Source organism: Hemicordylus capensis, chromosome 2 (genome assembly GCF_027244095.1).
Source record: "Hemicordylus capensis ecotype Gifberg chromosome 2, rHemCap1.1.pri, whole genome shotgun sequence".
NCBI classification, from domain to species: domain Eukaryota; kingdom Metazoa; phylum Chordata; class Lepidosauria; order Squamata; family Cordylidae; genus Hemicordylus; species Hemicordylus capensis.
Window position 1 is genome coordinate 250,217,789 of NC_069658.1, and position 20,427 is coordinate 250,238,215.

A 20,427-nucleotide genomic window follows, 5' to 3' on the forward strand; every position below is an offset into this window, starting at 1 on the left:
GTGTGCCTTTAGAACGTGCGTCCCGGCAGCCCAGCTGATTGGCTGGGCTGCGGGGGCGCCTGATTGGTCCTGGTGCACCCAGGAGAACTGGCTGGCTGGGTGGCTGTGGAGGCAAGGTGGCGGGCCAGGCTGCGGCAGAGGCCAGGCCGCGGCGGGCCCTAGCCCGGCCGCAGATGTGAGGCAGTGGGGGCACAGCCCAGCCCGGCAGCAGCGGTGGTGGTGCGGCAGCGGCGGGGCAGCCCGGCCCGGCAGCACGGTGGTGGCGGGCCCAGCCGCGGGTCGTGGACAAAAGGTCCGGCCGCGGACCGGCCGGATGACAGGTCCAGCTGCGGCGGCAGGATTCGGCCTGGCTGCGGCGGCAGGACTCAGCCTGGCTGCGGCGGCGGGACTCGGCGCGGCAGTGGCACAACTAGAGACGCAGATGTTCTGCGCCCGGGCCCACTAGTTTTGTACTGTTTTGCTTCTGAAAGGTTTTTTTTAAAGGTCATTAAGAAGGATAAGATGTAAGGACAGCTCTGCTGGATCAGGCCCAAGGCACATCTGGCCCAGGGTCTAGTTGAGAAGGGGCGGGGGCGGGAGCCAATTGGCAGTTAGGATTCTGAAGCTGAGGGGCGGCACTTAAGGTGGAGGCAGAAACCTCTGGAAGAGCATGACATTGTGAATGGCTTAATGGCATTCATTTACCAAAAAATTTAAACATTTCATATATACAGCCACATGCTACATAATTAAAAACTCATCCTTATTTCATGATGGATAACCTTTGGATGATAATGTATCTGAAATAGAAAACTATCTTTAGATAGATTTTTTTTCTCAAAAAGCATTTTATTTTAAAAAATCCGATTTTATTTATTTAAAAAAATCATTGATTTTTATCCACCCTGTTCAAAACCAAAGGACCCATCCCGAGCTGGGAACTGCACACACAGCCACTGACTGGAGAGGAGGAAGCTTTGCTTTGTGGGTTAGTTCTGTCCCAGGAGGGCCCCCCTGAGGAAGATGCGGGCTGAGAGCTGCTGGCAGAAAAGGAAGGCCGCAGCCAGTGAGGAACAAGCCAGCGTGGGTGCTGGACTAGGACCAGGGAGACCCGAGTTCAAATCCCCATTCAGCCATGAGACTTGCTGGGCGACTCTGGGCCAGACACTTCTCTCTCAGCCTAACCGACTTCACAGGGTTGTTGTGAAAGAGAAACTTAAGTATGTAGTACACTACTCTGGGCTCCTTGGAGGAAGAGCGGGATATAAAATGTAAAAAAATAATAAATAAAAATAAAATAACAAATCAGGGCCAGTTCAGGTCCACATGTGAGGGAACTTATTTTTTCTCTTGTTCACTCATTCATTCATGTGGGTCATTTAGCTGCTTCTAGCAACTTAAGAGTATTTTTAATTCTGAAATATTTTTGCAAACTTGCATATCAAGTCTCCCCACCACCACCCAACCTGTATCGTTTTGTGGCTGTTTTATTGCTCTTGCATGATCGTTTTCAGTTTGTATGACAGTCAACTTAAGTACCATTTTTATTTGTTGGAAAAGTAACTAAACTAGTAAACTTTATCAATTAATCTTTCTAGTGTTCTTTCTGGAGCAACAAATTTTGCAGGCATATGCAGTCCTTCTTTGTAAATTGAAAACATATCAGTGGAACATAAAGAACTATCTGGAAAGAAAAATAGATCAACCAATCAGCACACTCTTTTTGTGGATAATCTTGCTGCCAAAAACAAAGAGAAATTGTCTTCTATGAGTCCTTTGTGGTGATCACGAAAAGAACCATTGAGGATGTGGCCACAGCTCAGTGGAAGAGCACCTGCTTTGCATGCAGAAGGTCCCAGGTTCAATTCCTGGCTTCCCTACACAGGCCTGGCAAAGGGCTCTATCTAGACCTTGCAGAGGTACTGCTGGCTGGTCAGTAAGCAGGAGGGCCCTTGACCTGTAGACAGTACTGAGCTAGATGAACCAAGGGTCTGACTCAACAGAAAGCAGCTTCCTATACTCCAGGGAAGGTAGATCACCAGTCTAAATGCCTCCAGATGCCACAAGGGCCTTGTGCAGCTTTAAGTCTGCCTGATCTAACCAGTGTTACATTTGCACTGATGTTTTCATGAAGACGAAGACGGCTCAGGCCACAACCAGATTCTAAGTGTGGTTGCAAACTTTTGGCATGAAGCTACCCATGGTTTGCAAAAAGATCATTGAAAACTAGGAAATGAGGCACAAGAGTAAGTCCATCCTCCACTTCAAAGATCAAACACCACAGGAGACATGATATACTGAGTTTAATGAAGGACAGAAGCAGCTTTAACACAGACAACACATAAGCTAGTTGTTGCCTCCTAGAAGTGGCTAAAAGCACAAACATATATTTAAATTAGCAAATTCTAAAATACCCCATTACAGTGGAATGGATTTTTTCCCAGAGGTTGCATACAATCATCAAGGGCACTGGAAAAATACATAATGCTCCTAAATGTAGCCAACACTTTTTTAAAAAAGAAAAGCTGGTAGCACTTAAGACACCAGCCCTGAACGAGAGCTAAGTATCTTTCAAGTCTCTCCAGTGCCACTCTGGGTGTGCCAAAGGGCTGGCAATGAACTGAAGCCACAATTGCACTAGATCCTCTGATGACTAGAATGCTAGGAACAATCACAAAAGATAGTGCCCCAGTCAAGGTTGTCAAGATTCTATTTACAGTGTATATTTTCTGTAGCATATGACCTCACTCGTGATGTTTTTGCACAGAAAAAATCAGAAAGGTTTCCCTTGTGTATGGTTTTCTGGTATTCAGCAGACATACTATCCAACTGTCAGGGAAACAGCAGAATGAGGTGGTGGAATGCTGAAGTGTCAGAATTAATGCTAGTGAACCATCTAATTCAACAAATTGGGCAGGCTAGAAATAAAACTATAAATGAAAAATGGGTTTCCTTGTTTAACTTACATTGAAGTTCTTCACCCAAATGAATGTGTATCTAGGAACATAAGAAAAGTCCTGCTAGATGAGGCCCAAGGCCTATCTAGTCCAGCATCATGTTCCACACAATGGCCCACCAGATGCCTCTGGGAAGCCCACAGCAAGAGTTGAGGGCATGCCCTCTCTCCCGCTGTTACTCCCCTGCAACTGCTATTTAGAGGCATCTTGCCTCTGAGGTGGGAGGTGGTCTATAGCCCTCAGACTAGTAGCCATAGATAGACCTCTCCTCCATGAATTTATCTAGACCCCTCTTAAAGCCATCCAGGTTGTTGGCTGTCACCACATATTGTGGCAGAGAATTCCATAGATTGATTTTGTATTGTGTGAAAAAGTACTTTTGGTCGGTCCTAAATTTCTTGGCAATCAGTTTCATGGGATGAACCTTGGTTCTAGTGTTATGTGAGAGGGAGAACTTTTTCTATCAGCTTTCTCCACACCATGCATGATTTTATAGCACTCTTATCATGTCTCCCCTCAGTTGTCTTTTTTCCAAACTAAATAGCCCCAGGTGTTGTCGCCTTGCAAGGAAGGTGCTCCAGGCCACTGGTCATTTGGTTGCCCTCTTCTGCACTTTTTCCAGTTCTACAATGTCCCTCTTAAGATATGGTGACCAGAACTGCACACAGTACTCCGAATGTGGCTGCACCACAGTTTTGTATAAGGGCATTATAATATTAGTAGTTTTATTTTAGGCCCCCTTCCTAATGACCCCTGGTGTGGAATTGGCCTTTTTCACAGCTGCTGCACATTGAGTCCTCCTAGTTATCAATGCATTCATTTATAATTTGCTAGAGTTCATGTAATTGTCCTGCACTTTTCTCTGTTCACCAAAGCTAAAGTACTCACACATATTTTTGCATTACAATAAGATTAGACAATCATTTTTGTTCATGTATACTTTTCTATGCTCATTTTTATCCAATTGCTTTAGTATAATTTTTATCTTGTTTTCAGAAAAAGAAAATCTCTATGATAAAGTTCACATTTTAGAAAGCTAGCAAATGAAGGATAAGTGTTTGTTACATTATTTGCCTGATCTTCTGGCTTTCAAGTTGCAGAAAGGTTTGTTTTAAAATGAAGCATTCAAAAATGTGATTCCTCCACTAACTAGACCATTCTACCATCTCGGCGTTCTGCTCACCTCATTATGATGATTATTTACATAGTGCAGCTACATGTGTAGACTGGTCCATTTACAGGCCTTTCATGCCATAGTCTTTAGTATCATCTTCATGATTTCTCCCTTGCATGGATTTTCTGGTGTCTAGAAAGATTTGAGGAACTGGAAAACATTTTCTCACACTCTGGGCACTTATAAGGCTTCTCTCCGGTGTGTGTTCTCATGTGTTTCTTAAGCCCTTGGCTCCACCTAAAACTCTGCCCGCATTCTGAACAAATATACGGTTTCTCTCCCGTATGGGATCGCTCGTGTTTTGCCAGCTGTGATCTTTGAATGAAGCTATTCCCACAGTACGAACACTGATAGGGCTTCTCGCCAGTGTGCGTCCTTTTGTGTGCTGTAAAGTGAGAGCTGGAGATGAAACATTTGCCACAATCTGGACACTGGTATGGTTTTTCTCCTGTGTGGGTTCTTTTGTGTGTCGTAAGATGAGAGCTGTACGTGAAACATTTGCCACACTCGGAGCACTGATACGGTTTCTCTCCCGTGTGAATTCTTTCATGCTTTCTAAGCTGACAGCTAGAAATGAAGCTCTTCCCACAGTCTGAGCAGACATATGGCTTCTCTCCTGTGTGGGTTCTCGTGTGCGTAATAAGGTCCGATTTCTGATTGAAGCTTTTGCCACAGACGGAGCATTTATGGGGTTTCTCTCCAGTATGGGTCCACTTGTGTATCACAAGATGCCGGGTCTGACTAAAGCTCTCCCCACACTCTGCACACTTATAGGGTTTCTCGCCCTTATGGGTCCCCTCATGGATAACAAGCTGCGGTCTGTACCTGAAGCTCTGCCCGCATTCAGAGCATCTGTATGGTTTCTCCCCTGTGTGTACCCTCCTGTGCCTCAGAAGGTTACAGCGAGTACCGAAGCTTTTCCCACACTCAGAGCATTTATAGGGCTTCTCTCCGGTATGGGTCCTCTCATGTATAAGGCGGCCTATTTTATCACTGAAGGTTTTCCCACAGACCGAGCATTTATAGGGCTTCTCCCCAGTGTGGAATCTCTCGTGTATAATAAGAGACTCTTTCCGGGTGAAGCTTTTGCCACAGACTGAGCATTTGTGGGGTTTCTCTCCAGTGTGGGTTCTCTCGTGGATAATCAGATGTGCTCTGCAATCGGAGATCTTCCCACAGTATTGGCACTTATATGGCTTTTCTTTCGCCGGTGTTTTCTGGTTCTTAGGAAGGGCGTCAAAACACGGACGGAGGGTTTTCCCATAGTCTGAGCCCATCTTTGTTCTTGTGTTACTACAGATGCCCTCTTGCATGTTGCCAGCTTCCCCGAAAAAATACTGTTGGTCACTGTATCCTGGAAGAAAGAGAACCAGGGCACAAGTTATAATCCAGATTATAGGGTGGAGGGGGCAGGCATTAGGTAGCTCTTGGGCTTTTTGATGTTAAAGTCCCTCCTTTTTGTGCAAGTGGGCTCTGCCTCCCCAAAATGCCATTTTGTGACTGAATCTGCCTCCACAAGCCAGGATTTCATGCTGGCAGCTACCAAGACTTTCGACAAAAAGAAAGCAGCTCTCAGAAGCCTTAAATCTGCCCACTCATTCTTATCACTTAGCTGTAATCTCATATCCAAAATATGAACATAGGAAGCTGCCTTCTACCGAGCCAAACCATTGGTCCATCTAGCTCAGTATTCTCTACACAGAACTGGCAGCGGCTTCTCCAAGGTTGCAGGCAGGAGTCTCTCTCAGCCCTATCTTGGAGGTGCCAGGATGCAGGTGCTCTTCCCAGAGCAGCCCCATCTCTTAAGGGAAATATCTTACAGTGCTTACACATGTAGTCTCCCATTCAAATGGGAGTCAGAGTGGTTAGCAAGTTGACCCTGCTTAGCAAAGTGGGCAATTCATGCTTGCCACCACAAGACCAGCTCTCCTCCTAGAGTGCAAGCAGTACTACTTTCCCTAGCTGTGAGAGTATATCTGGACCATTCTTCAGTGCACCATTCCTGCTTGAGTAGACGCTTCTCCTACCCTCTTAAAGATTGTGTGTACCAGCACATTCTAGAATGTTATTACAGATGCCTGTACACATGTACAGGTTTTGGGGTGAATTAGGGATGTGCACGGAATCTGACCTAATTGAATTCAAATAGATTTGAATGAATCTCCACTCTATAGCAATAGCACTTACATTTATATACCGCTCTATAGCCAGAGCTCTCTAAGCGGTTTACAATGATTTAGCATATTGCCCCCCAACATTCTGGGTACTCATTTTACCGACCTCGGAAGGATGGAAGGCTGAGTCAACCTTGAGCCCCTGGTCAGGATCGAACTTGTAACCTTCTGGTTACAGGGCGGCAGTTTTACCACTGCGCCACCAGGGGCTCATCCAATGGTTCCAAATTGGGCTCACCAGGGGTGAGCTCACCAGGGGTGAGCTCACCAGGGGCTCATCCAATGGTTCCAAATTGAATTGATTCAAATTCTAATCAAATTTGGTCAGATTTTGTGCACATCCCTAGTGTGAATTACTGCACATGAGCTTACTTTAAAAGTGAACCTGGGTACAGGCCTCCAAGCGTACTACTATATGAGATATGGCACTACCATATCAGTCTGCCAGTCTGATGTGGGGATGGACTGAAGAGAACTACATCCTATCCCTTTTCAGATATTACACTGTATGTATGCTCAGATTCCTGTACAAATTTACAGTACACATTTTTGAGAATGACTGCACATGCATTTGCTTTAAAAGCAAACCTGGGTACAGCATCCTTAAAGGAAAGGTACAGAAAGTGTATAACTGTACATGCATTGGCCATAATGCATATAACTGTTGACATGAGTACAGATATGTATGTTCATACACTACACACCGACTGTCCATGCACTGAACATAATACGTGAATAAGGTCCACATAACCCGGAATTTAAGACAGCAGACACAAAGCTAACATCAAAGAGCCCCGACTCTTCCCCAGGAAGTTGGCCTCCTCACCATCGCCTTCTGAGGGGACCTCAATCTTCACAATATCTGATGGATCCAGCTCAGACTTGGGGGAATCAGCAGCTGTTAAACCATCCAAATCCTCTGGCATCTGAAACAGGAATGGAGAGAGGGTGTCAAAAAAGCTTGGGGGAGCAATTGAAGAGTGCTGGCCAAGTTTTCCACACACAGACAATCGGCTCCCTGTGGTTCTCACGACCAGCAGGAACCGGGCTGGGCTCCCTTAGCCGGGTCCCTGCTGGTCATGAGAATAGCTTCATTATTTATTTATTTATTTATTTATTTATTGAAACATTTTTATACCGCCCAAAACTTACACATCTGGGCGGTTTACAACAGAATAAAAACAAAGTAAAACATTCGTTAAGACAAAAATGGTGGGGGGAGACACACACATTACAACAATTTAAATTTTTTAAAATAATATTTTAAAACAGCATTAAAACCATTAAAACAACATTAATTAAAAGCCTGGGTGAAGAGATTTTTTTTTAAGACTTTTTAAAAGCTGTCAGAGATGGGGAGGCTCTTATTTCACTAGGGAGTGCATTCCAAAGCCTCGGGGCAACAGCGGAGAAGACCCGTCCCTGAGTGGCCACCAGATGAGCCAGTGGCAGCTGCAGACGGACCTCTCCAGCGGATCTCAGTGGGCGGTGGGGTTCATGCCGAAGAAGGCGTTCCCTTAAATACCTAGGGCCCAAACTGTTTAGGGCTTTATGACCAACACCTTGTATTTTGCCCGGAAACATATTGGCAGCCAGTGTAGCTCCTTCAATAAAGGAGTAATATGGTCTCTCCTAGATGACCCAGAGACCAGCCTGGCTGCCGCATTCTGGACCAACTGTAGTTTCCGGACTATGTACAAGGGCAGCCTCACATAGAGCGCATTGTAGTAATCCAGTCGGGAGGTTACCAGCAGATGTACCACTGTTTTGAGGTCAACTAACTCAAGAAACGGACGCAGCTGGCGTATCAGCCGAAGCTGATAGAAGGCACTTCTGCCACTGTCTCAACCTGGGACACCAAGGAGAGACTTGGATCCAGAAGCACCCCTAAACTGTGTACCTGTTCCTTCTGGGGAAGTGTGGCCCCATCCAGAACAGGCAGATCAAAATCATCTCTCAAGTTCCGACCCCACACAATGAGTACCTCCATCTTAGCCGGATTCAGTCTCAGCTTGTTATCCCTCATCCAGCACATCATCGACTCCAGGCAGGCATTTAGGGAGGTTATGCCCTCTCCTGATGATGCTGACATGGAGAAATAGATTTGGGTGTCATCAGCATACTGGTAGCACCCGGCACCAAATCTCCTGATGATCTCTCCCAGCGATTTCATGTAGATATTAAACAACATTGGAGACAATATGGAGCCCTGGGGAACACCATACAAAAGTTCAGATTTTGAAGAACAGCAGTCTCCACGGGACACCATCTGGAACCTGCCCAAGAGGTAGGAGCGGAACCACTGCAAAGCAGTGCCTCCAACTCCCAACCCCCTCAGACGCTCCAGAAGGATACTATGGTCGATAGTATCGAAAGCCGCTGAGAGGTCCAGAAGGACCAACAGAGTCACACTTCCTCTGTCCATTCCCTATTGGAGATCATCCATCAGGCCAACCAAGGCAGTCTCCACCCCATAGCCAGCCCAAAAGCCAGTTTGAAATGGGTCAAGATAATCAGTTTCATCCAAGACTGTCTGGAGCTGTGAGGCCACCACCCTCTCAATTACCTTGCCCAGCCTCGGAAGGTTGGAGACAGGCCTGTAGTTGTAAGTCTGAGGGATCCAGGGTAGACTTCTTCAGAAGCGGTCTAATAATTGCCTCCTTAAGACAAAGAGGCATCCTACCTTCCCTCAGATACGCATTTATAATCTCTACCAGGCCTTCTACAACAACCCCCCTGCCAGATAATATAAGCCATGTTGGACAAGAGTCAAGAGAAGAGGTGGTAGGCCGCACCATTCCAATCAGCTTGTCCACATCCTCAGGAGTCACAAACTGGAACTGATCCAACCTAATCACACAAGAGGAGTCGCTGGACACCTCCTCATCAGACACTGAGGTAATTGTGGAGATGGAGTCTAAGTTGGCCCAAATACGAGAGATTTTTTCCACAAAGAATCGTTAAACACATCATAGCGGGTAATCAATGGTTCCAGATTCTGATTCAAGGGAGGAGGGGCACTCACTACCCCTCTCACAACCCTGAACAACTCCACCGGACGTGAACTTGCGGATGCAATACGGGCAGAAAAGAATCGCTTCTTTGCCGCACGTATTGCCTGAGCATAGGTCTTCAAATGAGCTCTATGTTGCAATCTGTCGGATTCAAGCCGAGTCTTTCTCCACTTGCGCTCCAGTTGTCTACCTCGCCGCTTCAGCCCCCGTAGTTCTTCCGTATACCAAGGGGCCAATTTTGAAGCAGGTCGGAGAGGACGCTTAGGAGCAATCATGTCTACTGCCCCAGTGAGTTTGCTGTTCCAATTCTCCACCAGGGCATCAACAGGATCATCAGCAGAGCCAACACTAAATCCCTCCAAGGCTTCTTGAAATCCTATTGGATCCAATAACCTTCTCGGGCGGATCATCCTAATAGGTCCCTCGCCCCTGTGAAGGTGGGAAGTGATTGTGAGTCCGACCTTAACCAGATGGTGGTCCGTCCATGACAATGGGGAAATCACAGGATTCCCCACCCACGGAACACCACCCTGATCAGAGTGAAAGATCAAATCAAGCGTGTGACCAGCAATGTGCGTCGGCCCCGAGACCACTTGGGATAGGCCCATAGTCGTCATGGCCGCTATGAACTCCTGAGCTGCCCCGGACAAATCGGTCCCAAAGGGAACATTGAAGTCCCCCAGCACCACAAGCCTGGGGGACTCATTAACTCAGAACTTCAAGTTCCCCCAGCCCAAGATATGGAGGGAAGTTAATGTTGGCCCTGCAGAGGATCACATGTCTTGATTTGTTGGAAGTAGCCGAGTTGAGCCAGAGGTATGCACCCTGGCCAGGGCTCCCAGTAAGGCCCTGGATGCTACTGCAGCCTGCCTTGCAGTGCCTTGTAGCCACTGGTCCCGATGGCAAAGGGAGAGGGCTCATCTGGAATGGTAGATTCAGACATAATGCACACCTCAGTAGGAATGACACTTGGTTTGGCAAGTCAGCTTCAAATCTTGGTTACACATCTTGGTTTGAGGCCCTGAGTAAACCTCAGGCTGCTGCCTTGACTTTTTCAGACAGTCCCAGACAAGTGTTTAAATGGACTTTACAAGTAGGTTCCACATTATATGTAAACCTGCCCTAAGAGGATAGTGTATGGGTTTCCTGTCAACCTCATCTAGTCATTGGGTGGGTTCAGACTTCAACCCTGAATCCAAGGTTTGAAGTCAGCTTGTTTGTCATAACCATGGTCTTCTTGTGTGATGTCTGAACCCACAATCATGGTTTAATCTAAGTTTCAATAGCTCTGCATCTGCACCCTCACAGGGCTCTCACATAGAAATAGGCAAATGTAGATAGTGGGTGAGACGGAGAAGGGGCAGGACTCAAACCACAAATATTATGAAACAAACCAAGATTCAGTAATCATCTGTGAACCTCTGATTTCTTCCAGGTGAGCCCACCCCCCTTTGCCATCAGGACCAATAGCTGTGGAGTGACATAAGGCAGGTGGGTATACCATTAAAGGCCTCACTGGAAGGCCTGGCTATAGGGCATACCTCTAGCTCAACTCAGCTACTCCCAACAAACCAAGATATGTGTGCATCTGAAGTGCATAACCATCCATATCTCAAGCTGAGGGAACCTCAGATTCCATGTTATGTGTGAACTCAGCCAAAGAAAGAGGCAAACCTAGACTTGGGAGGTAAGAAGGGCGGGACTTGAGCACACTAAAATATGGTGAAATAGACTAAGATTCAGGAATCATCTGTGGTACCAATCCAGGTTCGTTCAAAAGAAACCTAAGTTGAAATAAACCATGGTTCCACATGATGTTTGAACCCACCCATTCTCAGCAGCTCCCCCACCACTGCCCCACACATTATAGAACCCCCTCCCAGTATAGGCTCACCAAAGCCAAGAAATGACAAGAATGAATTATTCTCACCTTCTGTTCTAATCTCTCAGCCTCTGGCATCTTCCACAGGTAATCCTCTGCTAGCGCCACTGCCTGGATGCCGGTCTCTGGCCCACGTTCCCTGACCCAGCACTGCATCTCCAGAGGAAGGATCATCAAGAACTGCTCCAGGATCACCAAGTCCAGGATCTGCTCCTTGGTGTGTCTCTCCGGTTTCAACCACTGGTGACCAAGATCCCAGAGTTGGCAGAATATCTTCCGGGGGCCTTCAGCCTCCCGGTAGCAGAACTGCCTGAAGCGCTGACACCTCATTTCCATGTTGAGGGTGTTCTTTTCCAGAATCTCCTTCTTCACTTCAACTGAAGGGTCCAAACCTTTGTAGGCCTTAGGGGCTCCTCTGCTGCTGAGGCCTGGCACGGACTGGGTTACCATTTCTCCTCTAGGCCACTGATTAGTCTCAGCGGCTTCCTTGAAAGAGGCCTGGAATTCTGTATGGTTAGCCTCTGACAGGGGCTGAGCAAGGTGTGAATTTCCCCATCCAGAACTCGGGGACTGCGCGGTCGCCTTCAGAAATGGCTGCTGGGCCTCCAAGCATTGTTGCAGCCCTTCCTCTGGTTCTTGCTTAATCTGTGGTGGAGTAATCCCTGTCAGAAACTCCCCCACTGTCTCTACTTGGACAATGTGAAGATCTTTTCCTTCAGCTGCCAATCTCTGCCCTGATTTGGGTCCTATCATATTCTGCTCTTCCATATTTACTCCTGGCTACAGCTTCTGGAGAGGAAAGTAAATTCAAGTCCATTCATCATCATCATTATCATCATCATCAATAAATTCAATTTATATGCCACCTGACTCCAAAGGCTCTAGGCAGTTCACAAAAACAAACACAATAAAAACAAACACAATAAAGACAAAATAAAACAAACTGTTAAAACAGCAATTTTTAAAAAAAGAATTAAAACATTCAAAGATTACTAAAAGCCAATCTTTTTTTAAAAAGTGTCTTAATGAGTCTTTTGAAGGCTGGTAAAGATGGCGCAGCGAGGAAATGATTGACTAACAAGCAGAAGAATGCCAGTTCAAATCCCCGCTAGTACTATATTGGGCAGCAGTGATATAGGAAGATGCTGAAAGGCATTATCTCATACTGTGCAGGAGGAGGCAATGGTAAACCCCTCCTGTATTCTACCAAAGAAAACCACAGGGCTCTGTGGGTGCCAGGAGTTGAAATCAACTTGTCGGCACACTTTACCTTTAAAGATGTTAAACCATGAATAGGGAGTGCGCCTCATTCCACAGCCCAGGAGTGACTACAGAGAAGGCCCACGCCCAGATGACCTGGCAACATACGGAGATGGACCTCTCTTGATGTTCTTACTTACATGGCGTTCTCCCAGGTAACCCAGTCCTAAGTCATTTAGGGCTTTAAAGATAACTACCAGCACCTATATCAGGCAGCAGCGATATAGGAAGATGCTGAAAGGCATCATCTCATACTGTGCGGAAGATGGCCATGGTAACCCCCTCCTGTATTCTACCAAAGACAACCACAGGGCTCTGTGGTCGCCAGGAGTCGACACCGACTCAATGGAACACTTGCCCTTTACCAGCACTTTATATTTTGCCCGGAAACCTATTGGTCGCCAATGCAATTGTTTTAGAACAGGCATAATACTTGGCGCTTACTTGGGAGGAGAGGAGATCTCCTGATGGGTAAGTGCCCCAGTCTGCTGTGCACCTAGCTAGATGTAGATCTCTTTGTGAATAAGTGTGCTGGCCTGCCATTTTGAGCCACAGGATTAGCCAGAAGCGGCTTTAACCATGAATAAGTGTGCCATCCTGCTATTTAAAGCGGCAGGGCCAGCCCAACGCATCATGGTACCTGTAAGAGAGGAGCCCAACATAGGAATGTTGGACTCTTAATTTTAGAGTTGGGAGGAAATTTGGGGGTCTTCCTAGTCCAATCTCTAGCTCAGTGTAGGAAACTGCCACAGCATCATGACAGAATCCAGCCCCCCCCATTTGAAAACCTCCAGAAAAGGAGAGTCCACCACTGCATGAGGCAGATTGTTCCACTCTCGAAACAGCTCTTACAGTCAGGGAATTCTTCCTAATGTCTAGCCTAAACCTGCTTCCTTGTTACTTCAATCCATTGGTTCTAGTTGTGCCCTTGGGAGTAACAGAAAGAGAATCTTAGATTGTTACATCATCATGGCAAATTGATTCTCAGAGAGTCAACTAATAAGCGCAAGCCAGTGTCATAGGAACTTATTTATTTAAGGAACTTATTCATTCATTCATTCATTCATTTTTTTATACCACCCCTCCAGAAAGGCTCCAGAAAGGCTCAGTTCTTTAGGAACATAGGAAGCTGCCATATCAGTATTGTCTTCACAGACTGGCAGCGGCTAGTACTAAAAAGTACTAACAAAGATGACTTAAGGAAAAAAAACACACACACACACACACACACACACAAACATTTTTAAACCCTGGTGGAGCAAAATGATCTTCAGCTGGCATCTAAAAGAGTATAGCGATGAAGCTACTGTAGGGGAAGCAGCCTTATACAGAGTCAGACCAGTGGTCCATCTAGCTCAGTATTGTCTACTTTAACTGGCAGGAGCTGTCCAGGGTTTCAAGCAGGGTCTCCTCCAGCCCTACCTGGAGATGCTGCCAGGGATTGAACCTGGGACCTTCTGCATGCAAAGCAGATGCTCTTCCACTGACCTAGGGCACCATCTCCAAAGGTGCCCTACACAGCTCTCCCATCCAGGCACTGACCACACCGGACCTGCTTCGCTTCAGCCAGGTGTCTAGATCAGGTGTCCTTAGACCATGCTCTGGGATGCCTTCTCTCACCCTAGCTAGAGAAGGGCATCTTGTGGTATTTAAAGCAGGAAAACATAAACCAGTGAAAACTAGCAGTGAGCATTAGCGGGAGGAGGGAAGATTCCCAAGCAAGAATTAAAGGCCATGTGAGGTGAGAAAAACTGCTTGTTTTTCTCACCCCACATCCACTTCCCGCTCCTTCCTCTGTTGTCTCCTCTGTGTCTCTTTCATTTTCAGCCTGCAGGTCATGCAATGAAGATCACTGGTCTAGGCTGTACCACTTCAGACTGTAGGAAATCATGACATTATTCCCCACAACTTGGGGTGGGGGAGCAATCCCTACATTTAGAACGTTAGCATGTCATGGGGGATGGCTAGGGAGCCACCCCCATGACATGCTAACGTTATGTCAGGGAGCCATACACCCAATCCTATCCATACTTAGCAGGAAGCAAACCCCACAGAACACATTATTACTTACCACTTTTCAGTGAAAAAGTTCTCAACATGGTTTACATAGAAGAAGAAGAAGAAGAAGAAGAAGAAGAAGAACTATCCCCAAAGGGCTCACAATCTAGAAAGAAACAGAGTAGACACCCAGCAGCAGCCACTGGAGAGACACTATGCTGGGATGGATACATTTTGTAGCACTTAAAAAAAACAAAATTCCCTCATGATTTTTGGTGGTAAATCAGAGGAATTAGAGGTTGCAGGGTGCCATTGTTGGAGACCTGGAGAGTGTGGTACAGTACTTTCTTAGTACAGTACCTCCTCTCAGATTCTTTTTTAGCCCTTTTTTAACCACAAGGAATCTAACCCTCCCAATTCCCATTGACTCAAGGTTTCGTTATCCACGGTTATAGGCCAGACTGGAAGCCTCACAGATAACGAGGGCCACCTGTAGGGACAATTACTCCCTTCCTGCTAAATATAACAGAATCACCACTTTCAAAAGGTGCCTCTTTGTCCAGTTAGCAGGGACGATTCCCAAGCTGTATGCCATAGAAGGGCCTGAAAAGAGTCCCCCGTCTCAAAGAGCCTCACAATCCAAGAACCACCACAAAGAAGATATGAGCACCAACCGCTGAAGGGATGCTGAAGGGACAGTTGCTTTCCCCTTGCCAAACATAGGAATATCACCACTTTGAAAGATGCTTCTTTGCCCAGTTAGCATGCAGGAGCAGGGATTACTTGCCCCTGCATTACTATGCAGAGCAATGCATAGGATTTTCTGTGTGTGTGTGCGCGCACGCATGTATGCACATGTGTTTGTAAATAAGACCAGAGACCTAAATGTTACGTTGCAACGCCCAATGGGCAGGCCCTATTTTCTTGGTGTTCTTCACAATTTTTAGGCACTGCATAGACACTGCATGTTATTGATCAGATGCTCCCCATGACGTTTAACCGCCTGGCCACTAACAGGAAGTGCCTGTGAAAGCAGTGCTAGTGAAAGACCTCGTTTTCTCTACGCTCCTGCTGATCGCTTCCCTCTCTGCAGCCAAAGCCCACCGCCTGCTTTTTCCTTCCTCCACACGGAATCCTGCCCTTCCACACACACACACAGAGCCTTGCTTTTGCTCACCTGGTTACTGCACCGCCAGTGCACCAGCTCCCGCCTTGGGAATCCCCAGCCCCGCCAAGAACTGTTCCTCCAGGATAGGGATGAGAATCCAAAAGGAAGTTTCACACCAGGAGGAGGAGGAGGGGCAGGAAGGTGACCTCACGTTCTCCCCGCCTCCACCACCACCACCACCACTTGCTCACCATGCGTTTCTCGTCCTCCACTCTAGGCACAGTCACTCTGTGCTGTTAACTCCTTGCGCTTCTCATAGAGACGGAGGGGCAAGACGGGTACTTTGAACAGTCGGGCACAGGAGCGCCCTCTGTTGGCGAGAAGCCCAGAAGCCTGTTTCTCCACAGAGATTTATATTTGCTCTAAAGTCAGGGAGCCTTTAGAGTTGTTGGTGACTAGGACAACCCGGGATTGGGAGTTATAGGTTGCCCAGGAATCTCTAGCAATGTGGGAACCATTTTCTATATGATCGTTGAAAACAAACTTGGAGATTTCAATGGCTTGATATTGTGATTAAAAGTTGGGGGGGGGAGGCCCTCTCCAGGAAAAGCTTCAGCGTTGGCAACCCTGTAATAAGACAACATAGGAGGCTGCCTTACCGAGTTAAACCACTGGACCATCCAGCTCAGTATGTATGTATGTATTAAATTTATAAACCACCCCATCTGAAGGCTCTGGGCGGTGTACAACAAGTTTGAAAAGACACAAAACCAAACACCGTTTAAAACACAATGCTCAAAACAATATAAAAACCATTTAAAACCAATTAAAATACTTTAAAACACAATTTAAAAACCTTGGAAGGCCAGGCCAAACAAGTAATTGTCTACACTGACTGGCAGTGGATTCTCCAAGGTTTCAGGCAGGCGTCTTTCCCAGCCCTGTCTTGGAGATGACGGAGAGGGAACGTGCAACCTTCTGCATGCAAGCATGCAGGTGCTCTTCCCAGAGGAGCCCCATCCCCTAAGGGGAATATGTGCTCACATGTGGTCTCCCATTCAAATGTATACCAGGGTGGACCCTGCTTAGCAAAGGGGACAAGTCATGCTTGCTACCACAAGCACAAGACCAAGGTGCAGTACAGGGAGACACAGTTCTCAGTTTTGCTGGTGGCTAGGAAAGGGAGCAGGTGGGTTCCAAAGAAGTGCGGCTTGCATTGAGGGAACTGTTGTACAGACCAGCATTGTCTGTTCTGGGGTCTATTTGTTCCTCCATGCCAACCAGAGGCGGAGTCACCATTGGGTGAATCGGTTCAAAGAACCTGGGCCGCCACCAATAAGGGGCCACGCCTCATGGCCCCGACACACACCCCACATCTGACATCAGACATGGGGGGGCGCTATTTCGCTCCCAAACGGGGCCATGAGGCCCTGTTTGGAAACAAAATCGGCCCGCACTGCATTGGCAACACAGACTGGGGCGGCTCTCCCTGCCTTTAAAGGCAGGGAGATCCGCTCCTGGCCTCACTGCCATCACAGTGCGGAACTCTCTCCCTCCCAAATGGGGTTGCGCAGCCCCATTGGAGAAGGAGATCGGCCTGTGCTGCACTGGCAGCGTGCTCAGAATGGCTCCCCCTGCCTTTAAAGGCAGGGAGAGTTGCTCTACCCTGCTCTGCCCAATGCAGTGTGGGCCGATCTCCCTTCAAAATGAGACCGCACAGCCCCGTTTGGGAGGGAGACCATGCCCCGCGTCTGATGTCATAGGAACATAGGAAACTGCCATATACTGAGTCAGACCATTGGTCTATCTAGCTCAGTATTGTCTTCACAGACTGGCAGCGGCTTCTCCAAGGCTGCAGGCAGGAATCTCTCTCAGCCCTATCTTGGAGATGCCAGGGAAGGAACTTGGAGCCTAGATGCTCTTCCCAGAGTGGCTCCATCCCCTGAGGGGAATATCTTGCAGTGCTCACACATGTAGTCTCCCATTCAGATGCAACCAGGGCAGACCCTGCTTAGCTATGGGGACAAGTCATGCTACCACAAGACCAGCTCTCCTCTCCTCTGTCAGATGTGGGGGCGGCCCCCTGCGTCTGATGTCAGACATGGGGGCGGGGCCAGGGGGGCCACCGCCACAGCCGAACACAGGCCGCCGCCAGCCTCGCTCTGCGCCGGATGCCAACCTATATATTTGTAAATAAACAAATATTACACGCACAGAAAGAGACTCCAACAACCCTTTGGCACTCATTACAGAACCTTTCACTACTTGACGAGAGGAGGAGCAAGTAACATTGGTCCTGGAAGTGCTATTGGGTATAAACATGAGCTTTGCACCCTCTTCTCTGGATTTCCCAGAGCCAGCGAAAGCTCACTGGATACTGCCGGAACAACAACACTTTCCAAGATCCTCCCTCGAACATTTTACCAATGAAAATAGGGAGATGCCTTTGAGTGTGTAGTAAGGGGTGTGGCCAAGCAACCTGGAAAGGCCTGGTGTAGTTAGGAACATTGGAAGCTGCCTTATACTGAGTCAGACCATTGGTCCATCGAGCTAAGTATTGTCTAACCAGACGGGCAAGGGCTTCTCCAAGGTTGCAGGCAGGAGTCTCTCTGCCTAGTCTTGGAGTGGAGATGCCTGGGAGGGAATTTGGAACCTTCTGCATGCAAGCATATCTTGCAGTGTTCATACATGTAGACTTCCATTCAAATGCAAACCAGAGCTGACCCACCCTGCTTAGCAAAGGAGATGAGTAATGCCTGTCCCCTTTGATGGACTAGAAGCATGCCACAGTTGGGGAGCAGATAATAACGTACAAACAGAGTGCACAATTCCAGATGACCGAAGCAGATGAGCAAGCCCCCAACATCAGGTGCCTTTGTGTTGTGCACCCACTGACATACAGGTACTGTATAGTAGAGATACAATGCATTCACTCACCCACTTTGGTGAGAATTCATAGAGACTCTGGGGAGGGAGCTGAATCATGAAGAATGACAACTTTAGCAACTTAGATGAGGGGGAAAAATATCAAACAAGCATCCCCAAGATGCAAAAATAGGGACAAAATAGGGAGAAATGTCAAAAACAAACAAACAAAATACCCCAAAACAGGCTGTCCATGGTAAATAGGGGCAATGGGAACCCTTACACCTCTCATTCCTGGCCTCCCTTAGGAGAGAATTGATCGAAGGGTCTCACTCGCTTCTCAGCATGCCAGGCAGGATTTTCAGAAACATTCTGGGTCTCCTCCCATTCAGCCAGCCCAACCCACATTGTAGCCCAATGATTGGTTAACATCTCCCAGTCCCACCCAGCATTCCAAAGACAAAGTCTGTGTTGGCTGCAACATCTGGACATGTACAATTTAATAAGGAAAAAGAAGTGTTCAGGTGGCTGCATGCATCGAACAATAGAGCTGGAAAATACTCCACATTTCTACCTGATGGAAGATTATCTCTTGATCCTAACTTGAATGATTCAGACACCCAGTCTGCATTCACATGTCCAGTCCCTTTACTGAACTTGTTGAAGCCACTTTCAGCACTGAGGTACATACATGTACTTGCCATAAAGAGTCAGTATGACTTTTCCTGCTTGGCATGAACCCAGCCTCCTTCCCACTTTCTCACTCCTCATATGAAACAGAAGCCTCTTTTTCCTGCATTTCTATCCCCATTTTCCCCCCACAACAGAGTCCAGAGTGTTCTGCATGGGATTCCTAGGCAGTCTCCCACCCAGGCACTGACCAATCCTTCGCTTCAGCAAGACTGCTGTAATGCATGCCTTCAAAAGATCACTCTGCCTCCCAGTAGCCTATTTCCTTTTGCCTCCCTCCCCATGTTTTAGATATGCTGCCTGCTTTGCTTCCCCAAGACCTTGCAGATTTGATTACATGTTTGGTACCTTTTCTAAAAACCCATGTGTGTTTGTGTGCATGTGTTTGAAATTTGAAAATCCACTCCGGGGAGGGAGGGAGGTCCATGATGTCACAAAGGTCAGACAATCTGTGATGTGCACAGCTGACATCTGCTAAAAACCAGCTGAAACATTTTATCCTGAGCTTAATCCAACAGGAAAGATTGCATGCCTGACCAAAAACGGGCGAGTGCAGATCCACAGGAGGTGTTCTAACAGGGCATGTCCAGATGTATTTGTGGCTAGTTATGAGACTTGCTGGGTGACTTTGGGCAATAATGAGCAATGTGTGTCTTCATCCTGATATTTGTTACATAGAGAGCAAGGGATGTCCATTTTTTCCCCTAAAGCCTGAACTGGACCTTAATTTTTTCTCTCTGCCTAAAGATTGACAGGGCTTGCATTGTATGACACTGGCCGACATTCAGACTAAAGCTGCCCGAGCATAATGAACAAAGTTACGTTACATAGCAGGAATATAGGAAACTGTCTTATACCGAGGCAGACCCTTGGTCCAGACTGACGCAGTAGAAGACTGACTTGGTCCAGGTCAGACCCTTGGTCCTAGCTCAGTATTGCTTACCCAGACTGGCAGCAGCTTCTCCAAGGTTGCAGGCAGGAGTCTCTCTCAGCCCTATCTAGAGATGCCAGGGAGGGAACCTGGAACCTTTGCAGATACTCTTCCCTGAGTGACTCCACCCCTATGGGGAATATCTGACAGTGCTCACACATGTAGTCTCCTATTCAAATGCAAACCAGGCCAGGCCCTGCTTAGCAAAAGGGACACTTCAGGCTTGCTACTGCAAGACCAGCTCTCCTCCTGTTGCTGTGCAGCTGCTCATAGCTGAACAACCCCTTGCGCTCTCGGTACATTTGTGCACCAACGATAGTGGAGCAGGAGCTCACATGCCAACGGGTATTGCTGTAGTGCTAGAGGAGTGTGGCACACACTTAAGAAGTGTGTCG

The 20,427-nt window shown here is 47.3% G+C and overlaps 1 protein-coding gene across 1 annotated transcript in view; it reads right to left on the minus strand.

The window, feature by feature from the left end:
- Positions 1-2,265: 2,265 nt before the first annotated feature.
- The window catches only part of LOC128343934 (uncharacterized), a 28,032-nt gene continuing 9,870 nt past the window's right edge, over positions 2,266-20,427 (minus strand). Inside the window, exons 6-8 of the mRNA XM_053293370.1 lie at positions 11,229-11,960; positions 7,111-7,210; positions 2,266-5,464 (exon numbers count right to left, since the gene is read on the minus strand). Of these exons, the coding sequence (XP_053149345.1) occupies positions 4,209-5,464; positions 7,111-7,210; positions 11,229-11,960 (2,088 nt within the window). The 3' untranslated portion in view covers positions 2,266-4,208. The remainder of the gene's footprint in view (positions 5,465-7,110; positions 7,211-11,228; positions 11,961-20,427) is intronic.